Source organism: Pelophylax lessonae, assembly GCF_965119305.1.
Source record: "Pelophylax lessonae genome assembly, chromosome: 6".
Taxonomy (NCBI): Eukaryota; Metazoa; Chordata; class Amphibia; order Anura; family Ranidae; genus Pelophylax; species Pelophylax lessonae.
Window position 1 is genome coordinate 186,828,826 of NC_138773.1, and position 17,422 is coordinate 186,846,247.

Below are 17,422 nucleotides of genomic sequence, written 5' to 3' on the forward strand. Positions count from 1 at the left end.
CTCAATCCTGTTAGGGACAGAGTCTGCTGAATTTTAGGGAAACTGTGTTCTACAAACTACAATCGATATTGCTGTGTGGTGTGGGATTGGAGATAGGCAGGTGTCAGTGATCCACATCCATTTTTCTGTGTGTGAGCTGCAGTGAACACAATCTTTTTGGGCTGCAGTGAACACAATCTTTTTGGGCTGCAGTGAACACAATCTTTTTGGGCTGCAGTGAACACAATCTTTTTGGGCTGCAGTGAACACAATCTTTTTGGGCTGCAGTGAACACAATCTTTTTGGGGTGCAGTGAACAAAATCTTTTTGGGGTGCAGTGAACACAATCCTTTTTGGTGTGCAGTGAACACAATCTTTGTGGGGTGCAGTGAACAAAATCCTTTGTGGGGTGCAGTGAACACAATCTTTTTGGGGTGCAGTGAACAAAATCCTTTTTGGGGTGCAGTGAACAACATCCTTTTTGGGGTGCAGTGAACACAATCTTTTTGGGGTGCAGTGAACAAAATCCTTTGTGGGGTGCAGTGAACACAATCTTTTTGGGGTGGAGTGAACAAAATCCTTTTTGGGGTGCAGTGAACAAAATCATTTTTGGGGTGCAGTGAACACAATCTTTTTGGGGTGCAGTGAACACAATCTTTGTGGGGTGCAGTGAACACAATCTTTTTGGGGTGGAGTGAACAACATCCTTTTTGGGGTGCAGTGAACAACATCCTTTTTGGGGTGCAGTGAACACAATCTTTTTGGGGTGCAGTGAACACAATCTTTGTGGGGTACAGTGAACAGAATCTTTGTGGGGTGCAGTGAACACAATCTTTGGGGGGTACAGTGAACACAATCTTTGTGAGGTGCAGTGAACACAATCTTTGTGGGGTGCAGTGAACACAATCATTGTGGGGTGCAGTGAACTCAATCTTTGTGGGGTACAGTGAACACAATCTCATACTTCTGAAGGTTTGAGGGTGCTGCCTGTTCCATACTCCCCCTACTCCTCATCTAGCCTTTTAGGGGTACAAACAATAGTAATTGGGGCCTAGTGTGGTTGTGTACGTGTGATATACATACACTTTTTTGGGATCATATTTTCTATTCCGCTATTTAATCAAAAACCTTTGGGGATCAGTTAAATTGGGGGATAGTCTGTGTTGGTACGTGTGAGAGAGATCCACCTTTCCAAGTTGTTGGGGTTCATCTCATACTTCTGAAGGTTTGAGGGTGCTGCCTGTTCCATACTCCCCCTACTCCTCATCTAGCCTTTTAGGGGTACAAACAATAGTAATTGGGGCCTAGTGTGGTTGTGTACGTGTGATATACATACACTTTTTTGGGATCATATTTTCTATTCCGCTATTTAATCAAAAACCTTTGGGGATCAGTTAAATTGGGGGATAGTCTGTGTTGGTACGTGTGAGAGAGATCCACCTTTCCAAGTTGTTGGGGTTCATCTCATACTTCTGAAGGTTTGAGGGTGCTGCCTGTTCCATACTCCCCCTACTCCTAGCCTTTTAGGGGTACAAACAATAGTAATTGGGGCCTAGTGTGGTTGTGTACGTGTGATATACATACACTTTTTTGGGATCATATTTTCTATTCCGCTATTTAATCAAAAACCTTTGGGGATCAGTTAAATTGGGGGATAGTCTGTGTTGGTACGTGTGAGAGAGATCCACCTTTCCAAGTTGTTGGGGTTCATCTCATACTTCTGAAGGTTTGAGGGTGCTGCCTGTTCCATACTCCCCCCTACTCCTAGCCTTTTAGGGGTACAAACAATAGTAATTGGGGCCTAGTGTGGTTGTGTACGTGTGATATACATACACTTTTTTGGGATCATATTTTCTATTCCGCTATTTAATCAAAAACCTTTGGGGATCAGTTAAATTGGGGGATAGTCTGTGTTGGTACGTGTGAGAGAGATCCACCTTTCCAAGTTGTTGGGGTTCATCTCATACTTCTGAAGGTTTGAGGGTGCTGCCTGTTCCATACTCCCCCTACTCCTCATCTAGCCTTTTAGGGGTACAAACAATAGTAATTGGGGCCTAGTGTGGTTGTGTACGTGTGATATACATACACTTTTTTGGGATCATATTTTCTATTCCGCTATTTAATCAAAAACCTTTGGGGATCAGTTAAATTGGGGGATAGTCTGTGTTGGTACGTGTGAGAGAGATCCACCTTTCCAAGTTGTTGGGGTTCATCTCATACTTCTGAAGGTTTGAGGGTGCTGCCTGTTCCATACTCCCCCTACTCCTAGCCTTTTAGGGGTACAAACAATAGTAATTGGGGCCTAGTGTGGTTGTGTACGTGTGATATACATACACTTTTTTGGGATCATATTTTCTATTCCGCTATTTAATCAAAAACCTTTGGGGATCAGTTAAATTGGGGGATAGTCTGTGTTGGTACGTGTGAGAGAGATCCACCTTTCCAAGTTGTTGGGGTTCATCTCATACTTCTGAAGGTTTGAGGGTGCTGCCTGTTCCATACTCCCCCCTACTCCTAGCCTTTTAGGGGTACAAACAATAGTAATTGGGGCCTAGTGTGGTTGTGTACGTGTGATATACATACACTTTTTTGGGATCATATTTTCTATTCCGCTATTTAATCAAAAACCTTTGGGGATCAGTTAAATTGGGGGATAGTCTGTGTTGGTACGTGTGAGAGAGATCCACCTTTCCAAGTTGTTGGGGTTCATCTCATACTTCTGAAGGTTTGAGGGTGCTGCCTGTTCCATACTCCCCCTACTCCTAGCCTTTTAGGGGTACAAACAATAGTAATTGGGGCCTAGTGTGGTTGTGTACGTGTGATATACATACACTTTTTTGGGATCATATTTTCTATTCCGCTATTTAATCAAAAACCTTTGGGGATCAGTTAAATTGGGGGATAGTCTGTGTTGGTACGTGTGAGAGAGATCCACCTTTCCAAGTTGTTGGGGTTCATCTCATACTTCTGAAGGTTTGAGGGTGCTGCCTGTTCCATACTCCCCCTACTCCTAGCCTTTTAGGGGTACAAACAATAGTAATTGGGGCCTAGTGTGGTTGTGTACGTGTGATATACATACACTTTTTTGGGATCATATTTTCTATTCCGCTATTTAATCAAAAACCTTTGGGGATCAGTTAAATTGGGGGATAGTCTGTGTTGGTACGTGTGAGAGAGATCCACCTTTCCAAGTTGTTGGGGTTCATCTCATACTTCTGAAGGTTTGAGGGTGCTGCCTGTTCCATACTCCCCCTACTCCTAGCCTTTTAGGGGTACAAACAATAGTAATTGGGGCCTAGTGTGGTTGTGTACGTGTGATATACATACACTTTTTTGGGATCATATTTTCTATTCCGCTATTTAATCAAAAACCTTTGGGGATCAGTTAAATTGGGGGATAGTCTGTGTTGGTACGTGTGAGAGAGATCCACCTTTCCAAGTTGTTGGGGTTCATCTCATACTTCTGAAGGTTTGAGGGTGCTGCCTGTTCCATACTCCCCCTACTCCTAGCCTTTTAGGGGTACAAACAATAGTAATTGGGGCCTAGTGTGGTTGTGTACGTGTGATATACATACACTTTTTTGGGATCATATTTTCTATTCCGCTATTTAATCAAAAACCTTTGGGGATCAGTTAAATTGGGGGATAGTCTGTGTTGGTACGTGTGAGAGAGATCCACCTTTCCAAGTTGTTGGGGTTCATCTCATACTTCTGAAGGTTTGAGGGTGCTGCCTGTTCCATACTCCCCCTACTCCTAGCCTTTTAGGGGTACAAACAATAGTAATTGGGGCCTAGTGTGGTTGTGTACGTGTGATATACATACACTTTTTTGGGATCATATTTTCTATTCCGCTATTTAATCAAAAACCTTTGGGGATCAGTTAAATTGGGGGATAGTCTGTGTTGGTACGTGTGAGAGAGATCCACCTTTCCAAGTTGTTGGGGTTCATCTCATACTTCTGAAGGTTTGAGGGTGCTGCCTGTTCCATACCCCCCCTACTCCTCATCTAGCCTTTTAGGGGTACAAACAATAGTAATTGGGGCCTAGTGTGGTTGTGTACGTGTGATATACATACACTTTTTTTGGATCATATTTTCTATTCCGCTATTTAATCAAAAACCTTTGGGGATCAGTTAAATTGGGGGATAGTCTGTGTCGGTACGTGTGAGAGAGATCCACCTTTCCAAGTTGTTGGGGTTCATCTCATACTTCTGAAGGTTTGAGGGTGCTGCCTGTTCCATACCCCCCCTACTCCTCATCTAGCCTTTTAGGGGTACAAACAATAGTAATTGGGGCCTAGTGTGGTTGTGTACGTGCGAGATACATACACTTTTTTTGATCATATTTCCTATTCCGCTATTCAATAAAAACCTTTGAGGATCAATTGAATTGCGGGATAGTCTGTGTCGGTACGTGTGAGAGAGATCCACCTTTCCAAGTTGTTGGGGTTCATCTCATACTTCTGAAGGTTTGAGGGTGCTGCCTGTTCCATACTCCCCCTACTCCTCATCTAGCCTTTTAGGGGTACAAACAATAGTAATTGGGGCCCAGTGTGGTTGTGTACGTGTGATATACATACACTTTTTTTGGATCATATTTTCTATTCCGCTATTTAATCAAAAACCTTTGGGGATCAGTTAAATTGGGGGATAGTCTGTGTCGGTACGTGTGAGAGAGATCCACCTTTCCAAGTTGTTGGGGTTCATCTCATACTTCTGAAGGTTTGAGGGTGCTGCCTGTTCCATACTCCCCCCTACTCCTAGCCTTTTAGGGGTACAAACAATAGTAATTGGGGCCTAGTGTGGTTGTGTACGTGTGATATACATACACTTTTTTGGGATCATATTTTCTATTCCGCTATTTAATCAAAAACCTTTGGGGATCAGTTAAATTGGGGGATAGTCTGTGTTGGTACGTGTGAGAGAGATCCACCTTTCCAAGTTGTTGGGGTTCATCTCATACTTCTGAAGGTTTGAGGGTGCTGCCTGTTCCATACTCCCCCTACTCCTAGCCTTTTAGGGGTACAAACAATAGTAATTGGGGCCTAGTGTGGTTGTGTACGTGTGATATACATACACTTTTTTGGGATCATATTTTCTATTCCGCTATTTAATCAAAAACCTTTGGGGATCAGTTAAATTGGGGGATAGTCTGTGTCGGTACGTGTGAGAGAGATCCACCTTTCCAAGTTGTTGGGGTTCATCTCATACTTCTGAAGGTTTGAGGGTGCTGCCTGTTCCATACCCCCCCTACTCCTCATCTAGCCTTTTAGGGGTACAAACAATAGTAATTGGGGCCTAGTGTGGTTGTGTACGTGCGAGATACATACACTTTTTTTGATCATATTTCCTATTCCGCTATTCAATAAAAACCTTTGAGGATCAATTGAATTGCGGGATAGTCTGTGTCGGTACGTGTGAGAGAGATCCACCTTTCCAAGTTGTTGGGGTTCATCTCATACTTCTGAAGGTTTGAGGGTGCTGCCTGTTCCATACTCCCCCTACTCCTCATCTAGCCTTTTAGGGGTACAAACAATAGTAATTGGGGCCCAGTGTGGTTGTGTACGTGTGATATACATACACTTTTTTTGGATCATATTTTCTATTCCGCTATTTAATTTAACTGGGCCTCCATGCGAGACCTGTGTGCCTTGTTGCGCTGTTTTGAGTACTCCACCAACATGGCCAGTGGCAATGACGCCGTTCTCAGCTTAACTATCCCACTTCTATGCCTCCTTGAAAAAACAATTCGGGCGATGATGGAAGAGGATGTGGCACAGGATGAGGAGGAGGAGGAGGATGAAGAGGTAACATTTCCAAGGCTTTCAGGGCAGTCATTCGCAAGGGGCTCCGAGGGTGGGTTCCTGCACACGCAAACGCCAGGGACGCAATTGTCCAGCAGGGGCACAGTTCTGGAGGATGAGGAGGATGAGGAGGAGGAGGAGCTGGAGGAGGAGATGGAACCATGTTCACAGCAGGGTGGCACCCAGGCCAGCTCATGGCCATCACTGGTGCGTGGCTGGGGGGATACAGAGGACACGGACGATACACCTCCCACAGAGGACAGCCTTTCGTTGCCTCTGGGCAGCCTGGCACACATGAGCGATTACATGCTGCAGTGTCTCCACAACGACCGCCGAGTTGCCCACATTCTAACTTGTGCTGATTACTGGGTGGCCACGCTGCTGGATCCCCGTTACAAGGACAACGTACCGTCCTTAATTCACTCACTGGAGCGCGATCGCAAGATGCGCGAGTACAAGCGCACGCTGGTAGACGCCATGCTGCTGGCATTCCCATCTGACAGCGGGGCCACAGTGGAAGCACAAGGCAGAGGAGGAGGAGGAGGAGGTCGCCAACGCAACCAGGGCACCGCCAGCACCTCAGAAGGCAGGGTTAGCATGGCCGAAATGTGGAAAAGCTTTGTCAGCACGCCACAACAAACAGCAGCACCAGCAGCTCAGATGGAACGTCTTAGCAGGAGGCAGCATTTTACCAACATGGTGGAGCAGTATGTGTGCACACGCCTACATGTAGTGAATGACGGGTCTGCCCCCTTCAACTTCTGGGTCTCCAAATTGGGCACATGGCTTGAGCTTGCCCTTTACGCCTTGGAGGTGCTGGCGTGCCCTGCAGCCAGTGTATTATCTGAACGGGTATTTAGCACGGCTGGGGGCGTTATAACAGACAAGCGCAGCCGCCTGTCCAGAGACAATGTGGACAAGCTCACGTTCATTAAAATGAACCAGGCATGGATCCCACGGGACTTTTCCGTACCTTATGCAGAATAGCAATGGATACCGACCTTACCCACCCATTGTTCCATTTTTGCTCTTTCTCACTCTTTTGGGGTGTACCCTCATTTAAAATTTTTGAAAAGAAGCAGTGTTGGCTACCTCGTCCTCCTCCTCAGGGCCAGATTAATGTAGGGGCTATTGGAGCTGCAGCTCCAGGCCCCTACCTTTTATATAGGCCCCGGGTTGGCCATATTCACTGTTACCGCTCTTCTGTCACTTGTAAACACAGAAGTCTGGCTTCTATGCTCGCTTCCCCAGGCAGCACCCTCAGAACCTCCCCACACAGCGTGAAGGCCGGACAAGGAGGGACAGTTGGCGATGCATGGATGTGTTTATGGGCTTCAGAGACAGCATCCCATGTTGAATTAGGCATGCATGGCTGCACCCTTCCTCCTCTGGGTGCATGGCAAGGCACGGCCCTTAAGGCCCTTCAAAATCCTCAGCACCACGCCCATGATGCTGTTAATCCGGCCCTGGTCCTCCTCCACCGCCGCTTCCACCTACACCGCCCATAGGTGTGCGCAGCCTATTGCATTAAGGTGTGCACCCCAAAGTTGAAATACACATGCATGTGTTTGCCAGCAGGGAGAGTAATGTATCGGGGCCATGTACCTGTAGGCAAGGAGAAATAGAGCAGAGCAGGTCCCAGGGAGATCTTTCCCATCTCCTCACTGGCAATGCTATGTGCCCTAGGTGATTAGGGTGTGCCCAGGCACACCCAGCACACCCTGTGCGCACGCCTATGTCACCGCCACATCCACCACCACCTCAACCTCCCTCCTACTCCATATGGGCCTCGTCCTTCAGAGATGAAGAAGAACATTGTTTTATTTTTCTGTTTTTTTTTTGTTGTTTTAAGTTATTTCCCTATCCACATTTGTTTGCAGAGCACTTGCCATGCTCTTAATTACGTTTTGCTGCCATTTGCAGCACTCTAGCCCTTTCCTTTGGTGTTTTAGAGCCATTTTAGTGCCTTAAAGTTCGGGTCCCCATTGACTTCAATGGGGTTCGGTGTCCGGGAAAAGTTCGGTAAAAGTCCGGGACACGGACCCGGACTTTTTTTTAAAGTTCGGCCGAACCCGTCGAACACGGACATCTAGGTGTTCGCTCAACCCTAGTCCCTAATAAATCAATGCAATAGTAGTGTTTCGCTCTTGTTCATGTGAACATATTCCAGGAAATACATTTGTTATTTCATATACAAGTAAAGGAAAAACATTTTATTCAGCAGTCTACAGTATTATAGCTCTTAAAAAAGATTCATGCATGAGATAGCTCTCTTTTTAACATTAAATGATAATTTCACAAACAAAAAAGAAAGCAAATTTAGGTAAACTTCCATTTTTTTTTTCAAGCAATTCCTTTGTACTATTGTGTGGCCTGTACCTGGTTTACGGCCTATACTAAAAAAAACAGAAAAAGTGTAGGAAATTTCTGCGCTAAAGTAATAATCAAACGTGATTTTTTTTAATTTTTAATTTTGGATCTTTGTTTGTGTGTCTAGGGTGCGCAGCTTCTCACGTTTGATTATTACGTTTAGCGCAGAAATTTCCTACATTTTTTCTTACGGCCTATACTACTGATCCTAACTGGGTATGGTCAGCATGTGTATTTAGGCTTGTGGGATCTGCCTTAGTATGACCATCATTCCACCTGAGCGAGGCTGGGAAAACTCCTCCTGCCCAACTTCAGCTTGCGCATAATAGTGGATTAAACACCCACCAGAGGAATTGCTTCAAATACATAAACATTTTTTTTTATTATGTGAGTGGTGGCAAATGATCTACCTGTGACTGTTTTCTTATTTTTAGGAATCTAGGATCCATTTAAGCTTTTTTTTCCATATGCATATGTTGAGCATATGTCTATGTCTGCTTGCACATAAATTGTTTTAAGGTAAATGTTAGCATTATTAGAGTAACTTTTGCCAGTGGGTAGCAAACAGTAACTATACTTTATAGGTTTTTTTCACCTTTGTTTGGATCTGGTGGGTAAAGGGTTTTGTATATGGAGGTTTTCTATTTATTAATTTTCATGTTGGTTGAACTTGTGTGTTTATTCAACCTAACTATTTAACTGTATAACAGTTAAAATCTTAGACAAGTGGCTTTGTAATCATTTTTGTTTCCAGAGCTTATAGCATTGTATCTCTATGAACACTATAGCATCGTAAGCCATATTTAAAAAATGTTATCCTTTGTGCAGGACACAACTTCCAGCAAGTCAGTTACAGAGTTAAAACAGAGAACTTCCAATGGATTTGTCACTAATAATGTAAGTAGACATATGCAAGTGAACAGTTTATTTGGAAGGGTTTATGTGGAGTCTATAGGCAGGAAATTATAGTAGGGATCACAGTTGTTACCAGTACAATCAAGTCCTGAAGAATCTCAGGGCTTATGCCCTACTGTTACTTTCTTTCCTAACCCATTTGCTTTTTCTGACTACAAAGAGAGTGATTAGCAGACCATGACTGGTAAATCTAGAATTTAGGTAGGTATTTTTGGAAGTATACGGTAGGTAAGATATCGTGGGATCATATGGGTGGTAGAACCTCAATCACATTAGTTGAATAAAACAAAAAGTTCACTTGAGCCTTTCCTAGGGTTCACAAAGATGTTATAAATTGTCCATACTGGAAATTATTCTGGTTTGTCCATGTACACAAATATAAGTTAGTGTACTGTATACATCAGGTTGCTCCCGATGCCCAGACCAGTGTTCACCCAGAAAGCCAACAGGAACACAAATTTTAATACTTGACTGAATGGTAACACTTCCCACTCTCTTCACAATTAAAAAAATGAAAGCTTTGGTGACAGCTTAATTTTAAGTTCTAAATGAGGCAGAATAAACTAACCTCAGCAGCATTCACTTAACTTTTTAAGGAAGTGGCAGGTTAAACATACGAGTGTTCTTGCTGAATGGGTCATTCAATAAAACCAATATCCATTAAATGATCAGTTTTAACACTTGTATACACTAAATTATATTTCAGCTTATGTGAGTATGCACTAAGGCAGGGGTAGGGAACCTATGGCTCGCGAGCCAGACGTGGCTCTTTTGATGGCTGCATCTGGCTCGCAGACAAATCTTTAATAAATGGGGGGCGTGTCCTGACGTGAGCCGTGCTGGATGTGTAGTCCCAGAGCTCCGCCGTGTCTACCACTCAATCCAGTGGCATCCGCGTAGCTGTGACCGGTGCCAAGGAGATTTCTAGACCCATTGACGGTACACTTTGTGGGCTACCGACCGCTACCCTCAGTTCGTCTCTGGGTGACCGGATTGTTGCGCTACGGATCCTGCGGCCTACTCGTGGTACCACTGCCAGCTCCTGTGCTGTGCATCTGAGGGCCTTGGCAAACACCGCCAGGTAAGGAGATCTCTGGTAGGGCGACCTGCCATCCGCTCCCTGAGCCCCGACAGACACAATCCCCTTACCCTCTGACACCCTGGGACCCGAGGGAGCTGGCTCTCCCATCCACTACTGAGGCCGCCATTTTCTCAGGGCCTATACTCACCACCATTACTCACAGGCCTGCAAGTGCATCACCACTCCGGCCTCATTGCATGCTTGCCTGCTCTGCTCTCTTCCCGACTGGACTCCAGGCACTTTCACACGGCTCCATCTACTCACTGTATAGCTGCAGCCCATGAATATGAATATTAAATAAAGGTTCCCGACCCCTGAAATATAGTCTATGGCTCTCATGGAATTACATTTGAAAATATGTGATGTTCATGGCTCTCTCAGGCAGAAAGGTTCCCGACCCCTGCACTAAGTCATTGGGACAGTAAAAATATAAATCCGACAAAACAGGAGCCCTAGGGTTTCTGCTGTAATTACTTTGGGTACTTTTCTTACAGTCAGCAAAAGTGATATTATTATTATTTTCACCTTTCAGGCCGAACGTGTGAATCATCTGTATGAAGATGAAGAACCAGTAAATTTCCAGCCTCGTGTTTTGCAAACCATTACGGAGGAGGAATTTGATGATGAAGATACATCTATTGTGGATGGAGAACTATTTTTGGCTTTAGTTACAAGCAACAGACATCATGCTAAAATCATGTAATTTGCCTGCTGTCTAAAACATTTGTTTTATTTCTTTATTGTCCTTAATAATTATAAGTTTTGCACATTAGTGCAAGGCTTGACATTACAAAGAATTCTAGTCACCTGCATTTTTCATTAATTGTGTTGTCAGATCCATTACTACAGATCATGCATTAAAAGTTCCAGGAGTGGTTGATGTGATAACTTCTGCTGATGTTCCTGGAATAGGCAGCTCAAATTTATTTACAGGGAATGAGGTACGGTTGGAGAAAAACCCTACATATTCATTTCTGTAGTATCCAGTACATCCCTGATCTACAAAATATTTTTCTGTCTTCTGTAGGTAACCTACCTTGGACAGGCGATATGTGCTGTGGTAGCAAACACTCAGGAACATGCTAATATAGCAGCTCAACGAGTTCAAGTAGAATATGAAGATCTGGAACCTGTTATACTTTCTGTTCAGGTGACATGCCTTTCAAAAATCACTTACTTGTAGTAATCTATCTGGGGAAATTTAAAATGGCCCTAATGCCACTTTTCTAGTGGTAGTTCCCTTAACCCCTTCCCTCCTACGGATAAAACAAATGTTAAGGCCTAAGCACAATTTTGCAGCTTTGGCATGTGTTAGTAAAACTGTACATATCGTCACAACTACTTTGTGTATCCAGGTGGATTATACCTTGATTTTTTTTTAGGACAAATTGGGCTTTTTTTTTTGGTGTTAAATAGTAACGGATATCTCCTGATTTTTTTTAACTATTTTTTTTATTATCAAAGGAATACAGGCCCAAAATAGTAAAAAAAATATCTTTTGTTACGTTTTCTTGCTTTTACCGCAATGTTTTTTTTTAAACATTTTATTGCTACATGTAAAGAAAGCACATTAAACAATATGCATATCACAAAACTGGATACATATAAAACACATCTCACATCAGAAACCATATACATTACAACGCAAAACACAATAATAAAAATACACAAGCAAGGAAGAGAGTAACATATGTCCGAATTACATACCACACACTAAAGCTGTCTCTGTTACATATAGCATGGTGCTATTACCATAATTTATCATCAAAGAAGAACCCAAATGAAATTTTAGCTCCGGAAGATTGCAATAATACTACATATGTGTATGTTAGTTGTTTTTTGTTCCCAATGTCGGGCCTAGAAACAATGGTGCGCATTTTGCATTTTTTTCTATCCTGCCTAAAACACACTGACACTAACTGACACTGATGCTAATTAAAAAAAAATGTAAAGAAAATTCCACCCAAAATATGCTGACCATGACCCCAGCCTTGCCCTTTGACCCTGACCCAAACACTAACCCTGGAAAACCTTGATCTTGTTATTTTTTTTTTTTTTTTACACACTTTCTTTTTATTTACAGCTTCAGCTCTTCAGCTCTGTATCTTCCCCTCTATTCAGAAGAGGAAGTAAACACAGTGTGGGCTCATATTGACTGATAATTGTGATAGCTAATCAGAGGCTATCACAGTGATCAGGTGACTTGGAACCGGGGGTCCTGGGTCCCAATCATTAGTAAGAGACCCGGGGCTCTCAGCGAGAGCCCAGTCTCTGTGCTGGGAGCGCGCTGTGCGGCGTGCTCCCAGCACAAAGACAGATTCACATTTATGCAGCCCCACGGAAAAAGACCCATTTCTCTGAGGCCACATATATGTGTACGGTTGGCAGGAAGGGGTAAAGAACTACCTGCGCCCAATTCAGGCAAGCATTTGGGGCAGTGTCACTAACATTACTGACACGTGCGGCAAATTCAGTAGTTCTTACTACCACCAATTTAAGAAACTGTCGCTATGGCAGTGACAATTCTTTAGGAATTACCACCAGTTTTATGTTTAGGAAACTGGTGATAATTAAGATCAACTCAAATCTGGCGTACAGGAGGTATTCCAGTGTTCGGAGTGGCTGTGCCTGTGCTAGAAAGCTGTCATATATGTGGCAGCTTCCCACACAGTGCTGTACCATCGGCCTCATTTAGCTGTTGGGCAATAGGACCAGAGATACAATTGAAATCATTACCCAAATATTTAAGAAATGACTTGTCATTGGGTGGGTGGGCCTGATAGGAATCTGAGAGACTAGTTCCCCACTAGGTCTGCTTCACTTTTAAGTGGCAGTGCGCAGCAGTGAGTGGTTTTTAAATCCGCTGTTTAACTGAATAGTGGCTATGGATCTGTCCACTGGTGTGCGCCGTTAATCAAAAGTGGAGCGGACCTGATGGGGAACTAGTCTCTCATCTCCCAATCAAGCTCAGCCGACCCCTAATACAAAAATCCTCGGTCATGCACCTGTCAGTGAGATGGGTGCATTGGCCAGGGAGGGAGGGTGAGAGCAGTGTTGGGGTAGTTACTCAAAAAATGTAACTAGTTACTAGTTACTTCTGTAAATTGTAACGAGATTACTTTACTAGTTACTGCGTTTGAAAAGAAACTTCACTACTTATTACTTTACTTTCCTCTTTCTTAATTGACCGTGTAGACAGGGCCGGTGCTAGACTATTTTATGCCCTAGGCAAGACCAGCTACTTGCGCCCCCCACCCGCAAAAAAGGGAAGGGGTTAAAAACTCCTCTCTATATGACCCTGATCTGATGGTTCCTCCATGTTATGCTGTCATACCCAGTGACCCCCATATTCCTCCATTTCAAACCCGGGGACCCTAATGTCACACTCAGGGACTTTGATGTTTTTCCATGTCACAGCCTGGGACCCTAATATTACTCCATGTCATGCTGTCAGTCATACCCACTGACCTTGATGTACCTCTATTTCAGATCCTGATTTTTTTCCATGTCACATTTGGGGACCCTGATGTTCCTCCGTGTCACACCTGGGGACCCCAATCCCCCATGGCACACCCAGGGACCCCAATTCCTCATGGCACACCTGGTGACCCCGAACCACTGTTAAACGCAGTGGCTCCTGGTGGAGGGAAAAGCAGCAGTCAGAGAGCTCCGCACGTCCTTCATCACCAACCTCCTCAGACCATTCTGGTGCCTCGTCGCTTCTGCCTCAGTAAAGGTTCCTCCCTCCAGTGCCGAGCTCTGGCTCAGGTGCAGCTCTCCTCCGCTCCCTGCTTAATACCGACCCAGGGAAATAAACGGCTGCCCACCAGCTCAGTGCAGAGAGTCACTTGCCCCTCAGCTCCACCTGAAGAGGATCATCATGCAGGCAGCACTCTGGGGGGATCCCTTCTTGCCTTTTGGGGCACCTCTAACAGTGGTGGAAAGCCAGGGTCTGGTAGTTCCACCACTGCCCAGGACACTTGGCATCTTCCGCTGTCCCTTCTTCCCCCCCACCTCCGCCCCTCGCCTCAGCTCACAATAATCATTCATGATGGAGAATTCATGATGGAGAGAGAGTGCCGACTCCTGTCTGCGCCCCTAGGTGGCAATGCGCCCTAGGCGGCTGCCTAGTTTGCCTAGTGGAAGCACCGGCCCTGCGTGTAGAAGAAGATACATGACACTCTTTCTGCATAGAGTTTATTGTATAATCAAAGGCTTTGGGAAACATGAGAACAAAACCTGAAAAAACAGAATAAAACATAAAGTGCAACAAAAAGTCATAAACTTCATCCCTCTCTATTCTTCGAAATAACGTTTGTATCGCACGGCTTGGGTAACGCAGGAAAGCGCGTTCCTATAGCCTAGTAAAGTAGTGTAGTTACCTACTATAGCCTAGTAAAGTAGTGTAGTTACCAATATTAGTATTGTAACTAGTTACATTACTTCGTTACCAAAAAAAGTAATGTAGTTACTGTAATCTGTTACTTTGTAACTAGTTACCCCCAACACTGGGTGGGAGGCACCTTATCCTAGAAAAATGTATGAAGCAGGTTTTCATTGTATATTAAATTGTATATATGAAGTAACAGTATATATTGAAACACATACAGTACATAAATATCAATGTTTACAATGCCAAAAGATTTATTTGCAGACATGTTTTGCTGTTTTTAGGATTCCATAAAACACAATTCCTTCTTTGAACCACTTAGAAAATTAGAGTATGGGAACATAGATGATGCTTTTGGCAGTGTGGATCATATTCTAGAAGGTAAATATCCATAGACATTTATACAATATAGGTACATGTTGCATGTTAATAAAAGACCTGTAGTTCAGACAGTTAAAAAAAATATAAAAATAGGTTTTTGCTTTTTTTTACTGTAAAAATACATGCTTGCTTGTAAAAGGTATTTTACAATAGATAAACAATTGTATTTAGATTGGAAAACTAGGGTGTGTTTCAGAAAAAGAGGAATAATTTTTTTATGTAATGTGATATATTTTAGCATAAGAATCTAATCTTTAGAGAAACATCACATAGACAAATAATATTATAGAGGATCCTAGTAGATACTATACTAAAAAAAATAAATGGAAAAAATACACTAACTTGATTACATTGTTTGTAGTAGATGTTGACATTTTTAGTGCATGACATGTCTAGTTAGGTCAGTGGGCTTCACACTTTGCGATTTGAGATTGGGGCAGAATCGTGACAATGGTGGGAAAATATTCCAAATTGCGTGGCAATTTCTGCACAACAAGCGATGAGTGGTTGGGTGCCATTATCCTTTATACATACCATAATGTGATTTTGCTGCAAATGTCACGTGACAGGATCGCGCTGCAATCGTGGCAAACTGCTCCTTTAATCATCACATGAAGCTTATCGCCCGAAAAGGAGCAGGAGCTCCTTTTGGAACCACAAGGGTACATAGGGCAGCCCGTTCCAGTGAATGGGCTGGCACTATGTGACATGCAAATTCGCATGAGAATTTCTCACCCAAAATCGCGCGCAGGAACATTTGTTCCTGCTACATGAAAGTGCGAATGCAGCCTAAGTGATGAAGAGGCATGTAACTGAACTTGCCATGACCACCAATATAAATCTTTAAACATACAACTATAGCGCTCCATTTTTGCATGCTTATTTTCAACTAATGTTGTAGTACATACAAGCATTTGGCCACATCTCACAGCCTTCTTCAAGAGCACTTGATTAAAATGTATCTAAATCCAGGAACAAAAAATGATATATTTCAGCTTACCAGTCTTTCGATGTGGTGGCAGCATTCGTTTAGCTAGTTAGCCTATTAGCATCTTTTTTTTTTCCTTCATTTTGAATGTAAAGCTTTCATTTCAATCCCCCGCTGATGCTCCTAGCTTCTCCCACTTCTGCTTCTGCCCCAATAGAATGGGGGCACTCGTGCGGGCTCGATCCCGTGCTGCCCTTTCTGCGTCTATTGACACAGACAGCAAGGCTCGGCCCTGCCCCCTGCTCCCTCGTCACAGGATTTGATTGACAGCAGCAGGAGCCAATGGCTCCCACTGCTATTACTCTACTCAATGTGGAGTGAGAGAGCAGAAAGAGCCACTGCTCCTTATACACATCGCTGGATCAAGATCAGGCTCAGATAAATATAACTGGGATGAGGGGGGGATCCTGTGACACAAAAGGTTTTTTACTTTAATTCATAGAATGCTTTAAGGTAAAAAAAAAAAAAACTTACGCTTTAGAACAACTTTAAAGCATAGGAAGTTATGAGCTCATAAGATCTCTAACAATGATAACCGGTATTTTTTAAGTTTTTTAACTGCTCAAACAGATCTAGAAAATGCTTTTAATGGCACATTTTTAGACCAGTTAAAGGATGTTCATTATTTGAGTTTACATACATGTAGCACCTTCCTCTACTTTAGCTGCTACGTAAATTTAGTTTTTGGTTCCACTATAGTGAATGGAGCAATACTTGATTGTTTTGGTCTGCTCAGGGTTTCCTGAGCAGATTGTTTTATTCCTCCCACCTGCCTCTGAAAGAAGTTTCCAGAGCAAAGGGCAGGGAGATTCAATTGATCAGTTAAAGTGGTTGTTAAGCCACTATGTTATGTTTATATATCATCCCCTCTGTATAGATAACAACATGTGTTCCAGTGTCTGTGCAGATTTCTACCTGATTTCAGACCGCCTCCCAATGCTCACGTGACTCTTCGCCTCTCTCCTCCCCCAGTCTGCCAGCTCCAGTGGGCAGGTCAGAGAACTCCCTTTGACGTCAGCCGGGAGGAAGGGAGGAGAGGAGAAGAGAGGTGGGCAGTCAGGTGAGCACCGGGAGGCGCTCTGAAATCAGGTAGAAATCTGCATTTTTTTTATAAAGCACAAGCACTGGGACACATGTTGTTATCTAATAGAGGGGATGGTATATACATAACATAGTTTTATAGCAGCGGGGGGGGGGGGCAGAGTGGCACTGGTACGAGCTGACAGGTAGGGAGGGAGGGAGGGGGAGAGAGCACAGAGGAGAGCTGCGGATGACGGAGGCATATAAACTGACCACAGTGTCATAGCCCAGCAGCCATGATGAACCTTGGTCAGTTTACAGGGGGAAGGTCAGAACTAGGCAGGATCAGCTAGGAATTTTAGGTGATACAGGGGGCCAAATGAAACAACACAAGCACTGTGCGGCATAACATGCTTTAAGGGAACAGGATCAATTTTTTTTTTTTTTTAGGGTAACAAACACTTTAAATATTTATCATGCCATAGCCAATTACT

General features: G+C 43.6%; 1 protein-coding gene across 1 annotated transcript in view; it reads left to right on the plus strand.

Annotated features, from left to right (window-relative positions):
• LOC309557971 (aldehyde oxidase 1-like) overlaps nucleotides 1–17,422 on the plus strand; it is a gene marked incomplete at its 5' end in the record, with an annotated part of 174,120 nt that overhangs the window by 55,211 nt on the left and 101,487 nt on the right. Inside the window, 5 exons of the mRNA XM_082260860.1 lie at nucleotides 8,982–9,050; nucleotides 10,682–10,848; nucleotides 10,985–11,090; nucleotides 11,177–11,299; nucleotides 14,824–14,920. Of these exons, the coding sequence (XP_082116986.1) occupies nucleotides 8,982–9,050; nucleotides 10,682–10,848; nucleotides 10,985–11,090; nucleotides 11,177–11,299; nucleotides 14,824–14,920 (562 nt within the window). The remainder of the gene's footprint in view (nucleotides 1–8,981; nucleotides 9,051–10,681; nucleotides 10,849–10,984; nucleotides 11,091–11,176; nucleotides 11,300–14,823; nucleotides 14,921–17,422) is intronic.